Here is a 16350-nt window from a genome sequence, read left to right on the forward strand (position 1 = left end):
TCCTCGGGCTACCTCCGCTGCCAGGGCGGCGGCAGCTCCCGCGGTCGCAGCCTGGAGCTGCCACGCCCGGGAGGCGCCTCCTCGCAGCGCGGAGCCGGAGAAGGGCCGCGGGCCGGAGGCGGAGCGCAGTGACGGGGCGACGGGGCTGCGGGGCAGGCGGTGCGGAGGAGGCCGCCTCAGCGGCCCCGCCCCTACGGCCGCGGCCGGCGGGTGGATTGGCGCGGAGACTCGATTGGCGATGCCTCGGCGAGGAGCGCCGCCATCGGCGGGCGATTGGGCAGGGCTGGCGGCAGCGCGGCGGGTTGCTAGGGGCGGGGCGGGGAAGCGGGCCGAGGCGGGGGGGGGGGGTGGGGTGAAAAGAGGCGGTGTCGGACTGGGCCTGCGCCCCGGCATCCCGCACCGGCGTCGTCACCCGCGGGGAGCAGGTGAGGGCAGCCTCTCCGGGACCGGGCGATCCTGCGTGGGCCCGTGGTAGTGGCTCCCCGGGGTGCGCGAGCCCTCTTTGTGGGGTCTGGCCTGGCCTGGCCTGGCCTGGCCCGGCCCGGCTCGGCCCGGCCTGGCCCGGCTCGGTCCTTGATAGGGGCTGGCGGCGGTGGCGCTCCTGGGCTGGCCCGGGGGTCGCTGCGTGGCCGCTGCCTGCAAGCAGCTTTCTGCTGCTTCCTTCCCGCCCTGCCGCAGGTGATCTTCCGGGTCCGCCATCCCAGGCGGGCGGCAGTCGCCTTGGGCGAATGCGTGTCTGTGACGGGGGAAGGTAGGGGTGTCCCCTTTACAGAGGGGAAAGCAAAGCAGTCAGCGTGGTTGCGGCGCAGAGGTTGGAAGTGAAGTGTGTGTGTCATGCACTTACGTTTAAATTAGGACTGTTCAGCTTTTACACCCGGGGTGTGTTAGCCAGGTGCCTGGGAGGAACATCCGCGTAACAAGGAGTGCTTGGACTCTTCTGGCACTGAGCGGTTGTGGTCAATTTTGTGGGGTGCAGGATGTCGCAGAGCCATTCCGGATGTAACTGCGGACCGTGTATGGAGGTTCGCACCCATACTTGCACTCTGTTTTATCCGTGATGAGTTGGTGATTGCTGAAGACGTTGCAGCCTAAAGTGGCTTTAGATTTATCCCCAGTGGCTGGTAAGGATCCTGAGGAAGACGTAGTCTGTTTTTGTGCTTGTTGACTCATACGTGCATCTTGCTTTCTGATTTCCCATGATCTACAAATAAGTGACTATTTCCCTGTTTCTTGGGGGGCTGGTGGTGTCTTCCTTTTAGTGGGAGAACTAAAGCACTTTAAGAAAGGATGATATACTCCATAGCTAATGTGTTGTGCAGCACAGAAGATCCAGGTGTTTCTGGAGCAAATGCCAAGCATAGTGCTCTTCTTTTCAGTCTGTTAATTAGGATAGTACTGCAGTCACAGAAGCAATTACTGTGTGGTTTTTTTTTCCCTTGAAACTAAAGTTTATTTTTCCAGAATCACATATATGATGTATGCAAGTTCAGAGACTTCCTTGTTTTTTTTGTCGTGCCAGGTTATAGTCAGTTGTTGAGATATGAACATAATGTCCTATAAAACTTCTGGCTGACTTCATAATGGCATTTTTTAATGTGGTAGTGTGTGTGGGAGCACAGTCCTTTTGTACATTCAACATTTAAAAAGCAAGTTATCAGTTGTCTTAAGTGTTGAAGAAACAATTCCAAATTTACCTGAAGATATGCTCTTGAAGGCATTTTCCATGAACTCTGGTGTTTAAGCATGTTCAAAACATCAGTTGTTTGAATCATATTGCTGAAATGCACAACAGCAAAAAATACCGTGACTTACATGGGAGAGGGAAGCATTCCAGACTGAGACTCAACTTTACATAAAGAACCTGACCAAAGTTACTCTTGAAACTTTGTGAATGATGTCTTTTTTCTTTCTTAAGGATATGTGAATGTCAGGAGAAACTCTGAGCTAAATGTGCTTACTATACAGAGCAACAAGCAAAAGTCCACTGAGAAGTCATATGATTGACTTGCAGATACCATCTTTTGTGCATTCGTTGTAGGAGTGGTCAAACATTGCCACATGAGCTGCATGCAGCTTGTTAGCACTTCCAGTGTCACTTGTCAACCATGTGGATTTTCTCTGGACTACATAGATTTTTACTGTGGCTTCTTAGAACTTGGAAGAAAATGTCCTAGTCAGCAAAATACACCTGTAGAGTCTAGGGAGCAGTTGTGGAAACTGGAAACTAGTATTTCATGAAGGAGCATTTATCAGCTGCTAAGCAGGAAGTAGGCTTATAGAGGGTTTTGATCCTTGGCACAGGTAAAAGTTAGCTGTCCCTCGTAGCTTCCATTAGCTCCCCATGTTCCTCTGTCAAATGTTTCACTAAGTCTTGATTAAACAAAGATGGAGGTAGTAAGCACCTTAGCCTTGCAGTCTAGAAGTGCAGGCTTAGTGAGGCAGAGTGGCAGAAATCAGGTGTGTATTGAGGTTAAAGAATATGGGCTGTGAGGAAGTATGACTCTTGGCTGTATGAAGGCTTTAGTACACAGCAACTAGGCTTAACGAGTATGGCTTCCCCTAATATAGAAGGTGGTTTGTTTTGTTTGTTTGTTTTTCCTTGATGTAGCTACTCTTGAAAACAAGGAAGTTTGGAGGTGTTAGATATGACAACAAATAAACCACAGTTTGGGTTACTTTCCTGGTAACTTTCACAAGGCCCTGTACTGTAGTGCAGAGGGGAAGGAAGTAGTGTCCACCAAACTTAATCTTTCAGTCCTGCTGTTGTTTGCAGTTCTTTCTATTTCTCATTCTGAAGTTAGCCTGGCCAGACGACGAGTATGTCTTGTGCTTGCTGAGGCATGCCTGTCTTCAGTTTTCTTGTTACAAGGGCTGCAGAAGTCACGGCACTGACAGCTTTGCTCTTGAGCTGATGTTAACATCAGCGTACCTTTGTGGTACGCATGCAGAGTCTCCATTTGAAAAGTTTCTGTAAAACAGCAACTGGAGTGTGTCATCAGACAGTGTAGTGGCTGTCCGCTTACTTTGATTGTTCTGGATGTTTAACTAGGAGCTCTGAATTGCTCTCTGCAGAGATGCTGATCTCTTGCCAATGACAGGCAGGGGACACGGGCTCCTAACTCTGCCACTCTTGACCTGTGCTAATAGCAGATGTCTGTGGTAGGTGGGTGAATGTCCCCACTCTAGCATCTAATGAGACACCTCCTCTTCAGCTGACTGAAGATGTTTTGTTTCAGCACCCTGTGTATAATGCATGTTGCTGAACTCTTTCCAGGGCACGTGAAATGGCCGCAGATGACAAACGGTCTCCGACACTGGACTCTACCGGTGATCTACCTCATTCTCCTAGTAGTCCGTCTCACCTCACTCACTTCAAACCCCTGACTCCTGACCAGGATGACCCTCCTTTTAAATCAGCTTACAGCTCTTTTGTAAATCTCTTCCGTTTCAGCAGAGGTAAGTGCTTGGGGCAATGTGTGTGCATGGATTGTGTGTGATGTCTGCTTTATTGATGCCCTCTGCTGCCACATAAACTTGTAAAAACATCTCTGAATATACAAGCATAATGTCAGATGGCTGGCCAAATGGATGGTGAGTCAGTTCTTTTGTGAGGGATGTTGCATCTTGCTTTTGGGTGACATAGTAGAGCTTTGCTGTGGGAGAAGATAGCCAGCATCTTGCAGCTAGAAACCTGTGGCTGCCCGTGAAGGTCAGAGACAAGCCATTTAGCAGATAGTATTGTATAGCTTCTTAGCTGGGCCTCTGGATTTCCGTTGCCTGTATGAAGTTTTTGGGCCTAAAAGCAGGAGTAGCCCTCTGCCAGCCTAGATGAGCAAAATGTGTGCCTGTCCTTCCAATGCAAGTTCTTACTCCAGACTTCCTCCACTCCTCACCTTCCTGTGCATCTTGTACCTTCAGCTGGGAGGCAGCTGAGCTGTAATAAAGTAGTGTATTTACAGGAAGCTCACCCTTAATTTGCATGGCTTAGGTCTTCCCCATCAAGAGGTCTGAAGTGTTGTGAAAGTTTTGTATATTAAAAAGTACTACTTGATTTTGGCCTTTGTGTTACATGTATCATGAAACACTTATATTCTCAGTAGGCAAGCTCTTAAAGACCTATGTGAGTTTCTTTTTTGTTTCAAAGAAATACACTGCAAAGAGTGGTGAATGAATGCACCTTGGTTTTGTACAAAAACTGTATATCTCTTTGCTGGAGATGGCAAACTGGTCAGCTGCTTTTGTTTAGTCTGTTCATTATTCAGCTCTGCTAAGCATGTTTCTGCGATGTTTGGGCTAGAGAAAAAGGGCCAAGATAGCTTTTTGCATAAGCAAGCTGATCTGTTCAGACTCTTCTTATGCAGAATGAAAAATAATTACTTGGTATGACTGCTATTAGTTTGCATAGCAGAATATTGCCTGCCATTATTAATTTATTGGAAGTAACATAAGATGTGGTCAATACTGGTTTCACTTGTTTGTCTCTGACAAATGTAGCTGGAGTCAGCAAAGCATTGTGTTGAAAGAATGTGAAAACAACCTTGAAATGGCACATGAAATGGGCATGTTACTGGAATCAATGAGAACCTGTCTATACTTGATCCTCTGATGGAAAAGGGTGGTTTATTGAAGGCTGCGGTAACTTTAATGTGACCTCAGTACTGGCTTCTAACATAACTGAAAAACTCTTTTCAAGGCAGAAGCTGATAATCAAGCATAGCTACTCCATATAGCAAGTATAATTGATGCTTACTGATTTTTTTTTTTTTTTTTTTTAAACACTTTTCACATTAGGGACATTTCTCAAATACCCTGAGCCTTGACAGACAAGTTTTACGTACTGGCCTGTTTCCATGTTTTGTATGGTACTTTTCAGACTAAAAATTCATGTCTTTTGTTATGTATAATTATGATCCGAATGAGCTATTTGAGAGGTTTTTACCCTTAGCTTTGCATGCTCTACTTTTTTTCTTTATCATGTCTGAACAGTTGGTTTCTCGCTTTTTGTCAACTCCAGATGATGGCAGGCTTTCATCCCCGGCAGAGAGAGCAGAGGCAGGACAGAGTGATCCACAGGTGTTGAGCAGCGGCTGGTCCAGTCCTCAACATCCCACCAGGGCTCAGTCTCTGAGGTCGCCGGTTCCTTACAAAAAACAGCTGACTGGTGAGCTGCAAAGAAGATCTTCTACAACCCTGGGTAATTTCAACTCTTTGTGCTGCATGGGAATGTTGTTCTAGCTGGTCTGGGATGCTTCAGAGTGAGGTGGAAGGAGGTGAACAAACGTTCATTGACTGTCTAGATTGATGGCAGAATTTGGTATCAGGCTACGCTGCTTCTGTTAGTGAGGTTGCACTTCAACTTCAGAAGCATGTTCCCTCTACCCGTCTTACTGTTCCAGCAAGACGCTGTTGTTGGGGCTCTGCTGTTTCAATTATGAAACAGTCTGGAACAGAAGAGGATGCCAAAACACATCCAATGTCTTAAAGTCACTTGAACCTTGATCCTGAAAATTTCTGCTTTGTCTTGAGAGACTTGAGTTGCTTAACAGCTACATGCAAACTGTAACTTTAGAGCTCAGTCTGAATGGGGTTGATGTTTGTGTCTTCAAGGGAGTTATAAATGCAGGTTTTTGCTTGTAGCTGTTTTGAGGAGAATTGAATAGGAACTTGCATCTAAACCTTTTTTATTCCTAACCTTGGAACTATTGCCAGATGCCATACTGAATCTTTTTTAGCTGGAGTGGGAATTGAATGTGATTCCAAAGGTGCAACTGTGTAATGGCTTTATGAAGATCAGGAAGAGCTAGTAAGTAGGTTGCAGGGGTCCCTCTTGAGATCTGCCTGGTTACTGTCGGCCATTTGTGATGGCCTTGAGCAAACTGCTAAGCTGGGTAAAAATCCTGTGCAAGACAGTATTTCCAAGAGTATGGTAGCTAGTGCAAACTAATCGGATCTTAAATGTTGTTAATGTGTATGGGATTTTCAGAAAGATGTCTAGTCTTGATAACAAGGCAAAAGTCCAGTACAGATAACTAGCATTTTCATCTCTCTAAGTCATTTGCGTGCTGTCTTAGTTGAACACATTCATCATCTTCTTCCTTGCCCTCTAGCACTGTTTGTGCTATTCAGTTGTACCTGTCACAACAAACCAATTAAGGCTGGCTTGCTTTGTTTTTTAAAGCTTTTTCTCAAATGCCCCAAGTACAGCAGTGTGCTCTTGGCTGATTTGCCAATTTGCTTTACTTCATTGTTAGGTACCTCTTGTAAATCACTTGGAAATTATCTGGGTATTACAAATTAGAAACCTTTAGGTGAGGTAGGTTGTTTGGTACTCAGAAGGCAGAAATAATCTTGCTGTTTGACTTCCACTGGGAGCAGGCAGTCAGGGAAATGACACTTAGTCTAAGGTGTGGGGGAGGAACAGTTGCTGCATTATTCCAACGCCTTTTCAGAACCTCCATTCACGTCCCTGGGTTTGGATGAAAGTACGCTTGGAAAAATGTGATGATGAATCACCCTGGAAAGAAGTAAAGTTAGACCAAGCAGGAATTGCTGGCTTTTTGAAGAGATTTCTGTGATATTGGGTGCTGAGTGCTCTGTCTCACTGTTAAGTAAATTCCCCCAAATAACCTTGGTGCTGTAACACATACGAACTCTGTGTAAAGCAAGTAAAAGTGTACTGGATTGGTGAGGAGGTTACAGGGGAATTTTCGAGAGGCATTGCTTTTTTTGAAGCAAACTTTAGAAAACTAGTTTTCATACCTTCTTTTATCTTAAAAGGTGCTGAATAATCAGGTCTTTGAGGATTTCTGAACATTGAGCAGAGGAGAATTTTACTTCTGTCACTGCAGCTGATGCTCAGCTGCACAAATAATCTTAGAACTTATTCTCATATCTAAAGAATGAAAAGTATGAGAAGTGATGTGATTTACATAAACACCTAGATTGGTAGGTCAGTTCACCCACTCACATCAGTGACAGCGAGGTGTCTAATCTAGTTGAGTTTTCTTGCAACCTTTTATCTGTAGGCCTGTAAATGTCTCCCTAGGCTTGGCCATTACTCAGATATTTTGTAACATGGGCAAGTGTAGGCAGGAAAATGCGCAAGTCCTTCACAGAAGTCTCTCTAGCCTGCTTGAGTTTAAATAACATGCCAACCGTAAGCAAACTGAAAGGAATAAATAAATAAAAGGCTGCTGGTGCCTCTAAACAGTGGTGGAATGAAATTGCTCCTGAAGATGCTGACTACCACCCCTCATCTGTCCATTAGCTTACACTGCACAGCAGATACTCTCATTGCTTGGGGATCATGCTGGCTGACAACTGCAAGCGCAGAACGACATGGAGGGATGGTAGCTTTTGTAGGAAACTGTCTAGCGTCAAATATGTAGGATTTCAGTTGTGTGCTTCCCTGCAGGACTCTTACATGAAAATGTTATAATAGCACCTTACTGGCTTTTGTGAAAATAGGAGAAGCTGCTGGATGCCTGGCTTATGTCAGAGATGCTTTGTGGGTTGTATGGGTGAAGAACCGGTGCTGAGACTCCGTATTGACTTCTGTGGCCTCCCTCTTGGGTAATCTGTTGCATCCTCGTGCTGGAGTAGGGTGCTGGGTTGCTGGTGTCACTTTTACAGAGGCAGTGGGCCCAGCTGGTTGTATTGGACTGCATGTGCCTGTGTGTGCTGTCAGCTGAGTACTTTCAAGGTGCTGGAATGAACCAAAATAGTCACGTACTGAGATAATGTCATAGCTTGCAAATCCAGTTTAAGGAGAACTGGAAAAGCTGACCAATTGGAGAGGGAGCACTGGTAGTAAAAGCACTCCTAGCTTGTTACCCTGTTATGCAGGATAGTGCTGTTAATGCTAGACAATTGTAGCAGACTGGAAGCAACAGGGAATGGCAAAGGAGCTTAGTAGAGTAAGGAAAGGCCAACGATCATATGAGGGGTAAGAAGGCCTGAGAAAAGCATGTGGTGGTTACTGGGAATCATAAAGAATGTGACTTATTACCAGAGTATCTTTTCTGTTGAAAAAGGTTTTGGAAAATGAAAATGCATCTTGTAAAATTAAGTTAAGGACAACTTTCATCCTTTTCATGTCAGTACTTTGCATGGCAGTGACATGAGGAAGATGCGATGTTTGAACTGTGATGGTGAACTTGAATATGAAATGTTATGCTTTGGCAGCGAATAACTAGAAAGCAATTGATGTTGATCTGTACTCGCAAAACTGTGGTATCCCTGACAGGGGCATTTGTTCCTTATTGAAATTGTGTGAAGCTCTCTGTTGTACCTCTTGTGTTACTGTGTGGTCAGCTCTCTTCCTGTAAACTGAAACTAGCAGTTAAGTTGCAAGAAGGTAGTTCTCATAGTGTTTTTGACTTGGCATTCACTGTAAAATGAATGCTAAAATACATAGGGTCATGAAAGAAACTCTGGAAAAATATATTTCAGTGATTCAGTAATTGAGGATGCAGAACAATTGCATGACTTACTGAGCAAACCTTTCTGTGGCCTGAACTCGGAAGAGTGTATGGAGTAGTCATAGCTGGAGTGGTACTGCAGCTTCCTTCCCAGCGATCACAGTTCAGGTGCGGAGAGTAGGAAAAAGAGGAGAAAAACGTACGGTATTTCAGAGGATGTATTGGTTTTGCCAAGGATCAGCAGCCATGAATACATATAGGAAGGATGAGGGTTACTGTTGAAATATTATTTTTTTTTTCTTTTTTAGCTGTAGGAGTTAATTTTTAGCTTAAGAAGGATAAACAGGTTAGAAACAAGTCAAGCTGGAAGTCTAGATGGGGTTCCTTTTGGTATATTGTGGTTTTGTTGTGTGAACATGTAGATGGGAAGGGAATGGATAGGAAAAACACAATTGTTGCATAAACTGGTAGTCCTGAAAACATGTATTCCACACTCATGTTGGTGTGTTACACTGAAGGGCTGAGATGCAGCTGGTGTTTGTTAAATGCAAAATGATACTAAGTGAAAAATGACTGTCTTCTATGAGTGTTTGGCTAGGGAAGAAGAGTAAATGGATGAAGATATGGTAGAGTTGTGGACTGAGAAAGTATAAGGACTCTATATATCAAAACCATAAGGAAGCTGTCTTTACTTCCTGCAGTTGTTTTTGTGCTGGTTGGACAAGAGAAGCAAAAGTTTGTGGGCCTGATCTGGTTGTCATAACAGATTAAATAACACTTAAATAAAGTTTAATTTTATTTTAAAAACCTAATTTCTTGTGTGCAATTTTAATTGTGGCTGCTGGGGTGTGTGTTTTTTTGGGGGGGGGGGTTGTGTTTTTCTGTGTGTGGGGTTTGGTTTTGTTGTTTGGGGTTTTTTTAGTAGCATATACTGAGTTTGCTGCTTCAGGAGCACTAAAAAAGTTGACCACTACTTAGATGTGTAATTGTGGTCAAGCCTCTTGGCATCAAACCAAAAGAAGATATGAAATCTCTTCACAAGTGCAACTGATGGCAGTTGGGATGATGATGTGGGCAAAGCAAGAAAAATACTCCTACAGTTTCTGTGTTTGTGGAAGGGAACGTGAGTTTTGCAGATTTAATGGTAAAATAAGGAAATACAGTTACAATGGTGAAAACATATACATCTGTAAATCATGTGTGCATTAACTGAGAAAATGACTGTGGTATTTATAGTAATGGAATTTGCATCAGGAAGGAGTAAGAGTTAACTTAAGACTGATCCATGTGAATTCTTTTATAAGGATGGCGTTTTAGACACAGTGTGTCCTGTACTGCAGGAATGATAGCTTCTTACATTCCTGCTATACAGTGTGTTTTCCTCCAGAAAGGGAGAAATCACGTGATTGAAAAGGAAAAGAGCCAACTGAATTTTAATCTGAGAACCGACAGCTTCTCTAGTACAAACAGGTTAGCCATGTGCTCCTACTGCAGATGGCATGCTTTTACTAATGTAGATGACATCCTTTTGACATTGTTTTATGTAACACAGAAAAGGGCATTTAACTAATAAGAGAGCAAGCGTGGAGTTACCTATGGCATTTTCTCAGTGCTGTGTATGTTCATACGTTGGGAATCACTTGCCTGACAAGATTTGTAGCTAGTTAGGCAGGAGGTCTGATAGTAATTTTTTGAATCGGAAGCAACATTCCTGGAAAGAAGATATTCTTGAATTCAGAAGTTACAGCAGGAAAGTCCAGGAAGTAAATGCAGCATAGATCTTGGGATAGAAGTAAGGAGGAGCCAAACGTTTCTGTGGTATTATCAATGTTTTCTTGAAATATTAAAGTCCCTTTAATCACCCTAAAACACTCAACTTGGTACTGTCCAAAATTATACTTGTTTGATTAAAAAAAAATTAATAAATCCATGTGGTTAGCCACAGAACTGGGTTTAAGCACTCTAGAATCTCTTTAAAATCATCTCTTGTTGTGGATTCTTTGTTGTACATAGGTCATTAAGCAGCTATGTGTGGGCTGATTAACTAAAAATATCTACTAAGAACCTGAAGAGGAGGCATGGAATACCACAGTTTTAATCACATTACTCTAAGGGTTTTGATCTCCTGCACACAAAAGAATACCCTAGTTGTAACTGCGCGGCAACAGTTAACACGTTTCTGCTAGTGCTGTCAGCATTCCTGCTGACATCAGTGATATGTAAAGCAGTAAACAGAAAGCAGCCATGACTGTTCTTCCTCTAGTAGGGGGAATCAAAATAGAATGCAAGTCAGATGGAGAGCAGCGAAGATGGTAAGAAACTGTAAACTGTTCAGAAAAGTTGTTGATGTAGAAAAGTGACTCTGAAAATGTTTAAATGTTCTGGTAAATACAGCATTGTGTTTGCAGATCTTTCTGGAGAGAAGGATCCTGTTTGTAACTCATATAGCAATGCTTCAAAGTAATCTGGCATTTATAAGAATTTAAGAAAAATAAGAAATTAACTGTGTTACCTTTTTATTCTGGATTTTCTTTGCTATAGTTAATTAAGAATGACTGTACAAGTTCTCAACAACTTGGCTTTTCCCTTAGAAAATAACAAAACAAAAAACCCCCTCAAAAACTTGAAATTCTGGATGCATTTTATTCTGAGTTACCATTTTTAATAGAAACTGAGCAATTGAGTCCTGAGACTTGCTGTAATCATTTATAAAGAAGTTTATGTTAAGGAATTGACTTATACCAATCCTAGAATGAATGTGAATATTGTTGCCATTATTTTGTAAGTATTGATATGTTAGAGGGAATTCTAAAAGGAGACTTCAGTGCTTTCTAAAGGGTTCATGTAGTAGGTTGAAAATAACTTTACTTCTTTAAAAGATGTTTTCATTCTCAGAGAATGTAAATCAGCTCTTGTAAACACAGAGAATGGTATTTAAAATGTCAGTCAGAGCAAGCTATCTGGCATCAGAAGCTCCTTTTTGGGTGAGAAGAGTGCAAGGGCAAGAAGTGAATACACGCTATAACTTTGTAAAGTACATATGTATGTGAACATTTCTCCCTCTAATGGGGTTTTGTGTTGTGATGTAACTGTTGATGTATCATGGAAGAAATGAATACTATTCTCCCTTCCCTTCCAGACAATCGAAGGAAAGTTGAACAGCCTCTTGGAGGTCATGATCCTCGAACAGCTGTTCAGTTAAGAAGCCTCAGCACTGTTTTAAAGCGTCTCAAAGAAATCATGGAGGGGAAGAGCCAGGTACTTCTTCTGAGGGATTTGTAGGCCAAACTATCTAGAAACTGAACTGTTTACTGGGCTTTTCTGAGCTTCATTTTTAGATGTATCATGGGGACTTTTTTCAGATGTTTGAAGGATGAGTGAATAAACTAAAAAATCATTGTGTGTGTGCAGGGGAAACAATTTAAGTTGACGCTGGCTTTTGACATGTCAAACATCTATCATATTGTGGGAGTGAAACATTGCAGTTGCTCAGCTTCTTGAACTTGGACCAGACGCTCTCATTTTAGACTCCTTCCCACTTCTGTATTACCTAATCTAGTATCACTTGATGGTTTTCTCCCTTGCTAACCATAGGCAGGTGAAACACACTTACTGTCACAAATAGTAATGAGAATTCTGAGGATGAATTAATCTGCTACTTACTATGGTAATGATTGGTCACAATATTTGCTTGAAAGGCTTGTCCTGCTAATCAATTTTGATTTGGCTGGATAAGGGTCTGGTGGTTGCGATTGACTTGCTGATTTCACCTCCCTCTGCTGTGTTGGACCATGCCTTTAAGAGGAGGATCTAGCTGACAAAAGAAGCTACAACTATTTATAAGTGATGATATAAATAGCTGTGTCTGGGAGCAAGACATGAACAAGCAAAAGTACATTTAATTAAACTGAATGAAGAGGAAAAATGTTTTTGGCTTGGTGTAGCTGTCATGGTTTAACCCCAGCCAACAACTAAGCACCATGCAGCTGCTCACTCACTCCCCCGCACCCAGTGGGATGGGGGAGACAGTCAGAAGGAAAAAGGTGAAACTTGTGGGTTAAGATAAGAACAGTCTAATAGAACAGAAAGGAAGAAACTAATAATAACAATAATAAAATGACAATAATAATAAAAGGATTGGAATATACAAAACAATTGATGCACAATGCAATTGCTCACCACTTGCCGACCAATGTCCAGTTAGTTCCCAAGCAGCCATTCCCCCAGGGCAGCTCCCTGCAGTTTATGTACTGGGCATGATGTCACATGGTATGGAATACCCCTTTGGCCAGTTTGGGTCAGCTGCCCTGGCTGTGTCCTCTCCCAGCTTCTTGTGCCCCTCCAGCCTTCTTGCTGACTGGGCATGAGAAGCTGAAAAATTCTTGACTTAGTATAAACACTACTTAGAAACAACTGAAAACATCAGTGTTATCAACATTCTTATACTGAATCCATGACATAACACTATACCAGCTACTAGAAAGAAAATTAACTCTATCCCAGCCAAAACCAGGACAGTAGCTTTTACAGGCAGACTTTGAGTAAACTCATTTAGCTGCTATTCTGCTTGTAAGAGTAACTTTGCTTTGGCAGAAAGGGCGATACTTTTGAGGGTGAAACAAAAGCATTTCATTGCAGTAAGCAGGACATTGAGTGTGGCTCCTATTAATATTTCAGTTTGTGGCAGCTTCTGAAGGCCCTGGAGATTTTCAGACATCTTTGAAGGTATGGGAGTGTTCAAACAGACAGGATGCAGCAGTAAATGAATATGTCTAGATCTTTCTCTGAAAGTGGTATGTTAGTTGTCAGCATGCTGACTTCTGTCCAAATGGCAATGCATCGCTGCCCTTGACTGCAGCCATGTCTTGCTTGAGTCACTCCAGGTAACAATTTCTTCCTACTGTGGACTTGGTCTGTCTCTACAGGAGACCACTTTACTGTTGTAGAAAGCAGGTGTCAGATCCTGGAAGGTGCTGCTGTAATCATCCTCTGCTGCTAATGGGGGCCAGACTTCTGTTCTGATGCCTTCCTTTTAGGCTGTTCTTGACATGAGTGTTGGCTCTGACTTGAGCAAGGCAGAGAGCTGGAAGGTGTCACCAGCAATGGCTGGGTTTCTAAACACTTAGTCATGTGCATGTGGGGCAGAGGCACTGGAGCTTGGAACAGCCACTCTGTATGTGGCAGAATCAGTGACTTGGCTTACCATGCAAAGCTGCAGCAAAACCTGTTACTTGGCATCCCCTGCAGCTTTGCAAAAGTTCCTTGGCAAAGCTCTTCACTGCATCTTTCCCTGCTTGAAGCTTAGTGTTCATCTTAAATTTTTAGACTCTCTTGAATGCTAGACTGCCTTGAGTGGTCTTTGACCTTTTTCTGTACAAATTTTCTTGGGTGAGGGCAGCAGGAAATTGTTGATCATAGCTGTTTTGGTCTCAAAATTGGTCTAGCAGCTGTGTCAAACTTGACTTTGTGAACACCCAAAAATAAACCCCAATTCAGGGTAAGGTTTTTTTGGTTCTGTGAAAATCAGAGTATGGATCACCTTTTTTTCTTCTCTGTGGTTACTCTCTTCTCTGGTTGTTTTGAGAAAATTCTTGCAGCACTTTCTCTTCCTAAGAAAAACCCAGAGTATTCAGTCCCTCTGAAAAGGCTTATTGGCAGAACTGAACTCTAGCAAAGAGTGTTTCACAGTCAGAGTTGTCATGTGACCATTAGCAGTTGTCTCCATCCATTGTAATTGTAGCTGGTATGCTCAGAATCACAATTGAGAGATTTGTCTTGCTCTGTTTATAGCTACAACACCAAAGGGAAGTTTTAATTCTTTGTTTTCAAGTCTTAAATACAAGACAAAAATTCCTTTGGCTGCACCCATGCTGTAAATCAGTATATGTTGTTATCTGCTGAGTGTGTATTTCACAGTTGTCTTCACATAGCAGTTAACCTGGAGTTCTGAAACAACATCAATCTGGAACACAGGCTTTTACAACTGTTTACTGAGGTTTTGGAGAAGTTGATCATATAACAAAACATGTATACGTTTATACATGTATCTATAATCCTTTCAAAGTACATCCCAGTATTAGCTGTTGAAATGATCTTCCTGCACTGATAATTCCTGGTAACTTGATTTACCCCTGGATAACAGCTTCAACTAATGTGTGGGGTTTGTGTTGTTTTGGTGGTGGTGGTTTTTTTTTTTTTTGTCTTTTTTTTTTTTTTTTTTTTAAACTGTGCTAGTTGAGGGCCTGTCATGTGCTAGGGGCAAATGAGAGGAAAGAGCAATCAGTACTTCATATGTTTGTTTCTTCTTGACTTTTATCTACAGCTCATCATAATTTTTATCTGCTTTGCTTCCATCTTGGATCAAGAAGGCAAAGGCTTACTAGATTTATTCTCACAGTTAAGAACTTTCTCAGTCTTCTGGCTCCCTATAAAATCACATGAAAAATCCTTTCTGTGGATGTGTATGCTTATACACAAGGGTGTGCACACATATATGAATATATGAAATTGTCCTTTTCAGGTGCACAGTCTACAAAGCAATCATGAATCTAAACATGCTTTTTTTTATCTACAAAAAATAGCTTTTCATTACTGCCTTCCCTTGTAGGACAGTGACTTGAAGCAGTACTGGATGCCTGACAGCCAGTGCAAAGAATGCTATGACTGCAGTGAGAAATTCACCACCTTCCGGCGGAGGCACCACTGTCGACTTTGTGGGCAGATCTTCTGTAGTCGATGCTGCAATCAGGAAATCCCTGGAAAATTCATGGGCTACACAGGTGGGGTTTATCTGTTGAGAAGCAGAATGTTCTCTGTGGGCTCAGCTCTGTTTGGACTACTGCATTTTAGATTCTGGCATCTGCTAGAGAACGCTGTACAGGTCTCTAGTGGGCTTAGAAATAAGCAAAAAGAATCACAGTACCTAATTCTATCAGTTTCTTCATGCACAATGGTGGATTATGCCATGCCTGCTTATTTTTACCAACGTTACATCAATGATGACAAAACAAATATGGCCACTATTTAACAAGGATGTTCATTACAAAAAGTGTGCTCAAGTAAAAGCTGCTCTTAGTAATGGTAATTTTAAAATGTAATGAGCCACATGTTCTAATTGAGGATGAGGGTAACTCTTTCAAATACCAATTACCAAACTCTAGACATCTCCTGATGGAGGTAATTATTTCCAGACATCAGCTGGTATGTCATATCTGACCGGCTATTGTTGTACCATGATTTCAGTGTGCACATGTGCTCTCTCTCCCTGCCCCCGCAACCTGTCTCTCTCTTACTGATCATGTGTTATGCATCATTTGATGTGGAGAAATTCCTTGAGAGTATATTTATCTGGGGTTTTGCTCTTTAAGGGAATATGGGAACTAGATTTAAACATGCAAAGAGGTTTTGAAACAGAAAATCCTTCTTTTCCCCCCACTACACACCTCTGATCCTGTAGGAACAGAGTACTATTTGTTCCTGTTCACTTACACTCTCTGGTTCCCCTTTCCATAGGGGATCTCCGAGCCTGCACTTACTGCCGCAAAATAGCCTTAAGCTATGCACACTCCACAGACAGTAACTCCATTGGAGAAGACTTAAATGCTCTGTCCGATTCTGCGTGTTCTGTATCAGTGCTGGATCCCGGCGAGCCACGCACACCAGTTGGGAGTCGTAAAGCTAGCCGCAACATCTTTCTGGAGGAGGATCTAACCTGGCAAAGGTAAAGTGAATGGCTTCATGCTGAGCTCCAGAACCTTAACTGTGTTTTCAGGCTGATGCCTGCCTAGACAAAAGCTGGTGGTTTCCATCCAGGAAACTTAGAAGTATATCTCCTGTGAAAAGAATGTAATCCTGTGCTTGCTTCTAATATTATTCTCTTCAAGTTGAAATGTGGAAACTTTTCTAGTCGAGTTTCAAATTATTTGCAGTT

General features: G+C 42.6%; 1 protein-coding gene across 1 annotated transcript in view; it reads left to right on the plus strand.

The window, feature by feature from the left end:
• Positions 1 to 566: 566 nt before the first annotated feature.
• The window catches only part of PIKFYVE (phosphoinositide kinase, FYVE-type zinc finger containing), a 74538-nt gene continuing 58754 nt past the window's right edge, over positions 567 to 16350 (plus strand). Inside the window, exons 1-7 of the mRNA XM_041124535.1 lie at positions 567 to 751; positions 3275 to 3456; positions 5015 to 5194; positions 11560 to 11678; positions 13098 to 13145; positions 15028 to 15199; positions 15933 to 16140. Of these exons, the coding sequence (XP_040980469.1) occupies positions 729 to 751; positions 3275 to 3456; positions 5015 to 5194; positions 11560 to 11678; positions 13098 to 13145; positions 15028 to 15199; positions 15933 to 16140 (932 nt within the window). The 5' untranslated portion in view covers positions 567 to 728. The remainder of the gene's footprint in view (positions 752 to 3274; positions 3457 to 5014; positions 5195 to 11559; positions 11679 to 13097; positions 13146 to 15027; positions 15200 to 15932; positions 16141 to 16350) is intronic.

The sequence above is a fragment of the Aquila chrysaetos genome, chromosome 6, assembly GCF_900496995.4.
Source record: "Aquila chrysaetos chrysaetos chromosome 6, bAquChr1.4, whole genome shotgun sequence".
Lineage (NCBI taxonomy): Eukaryota > Metazoa > Chordata > Aves > Accipitriformes > Accipitridae > Aquila > Aquila chrysaetos.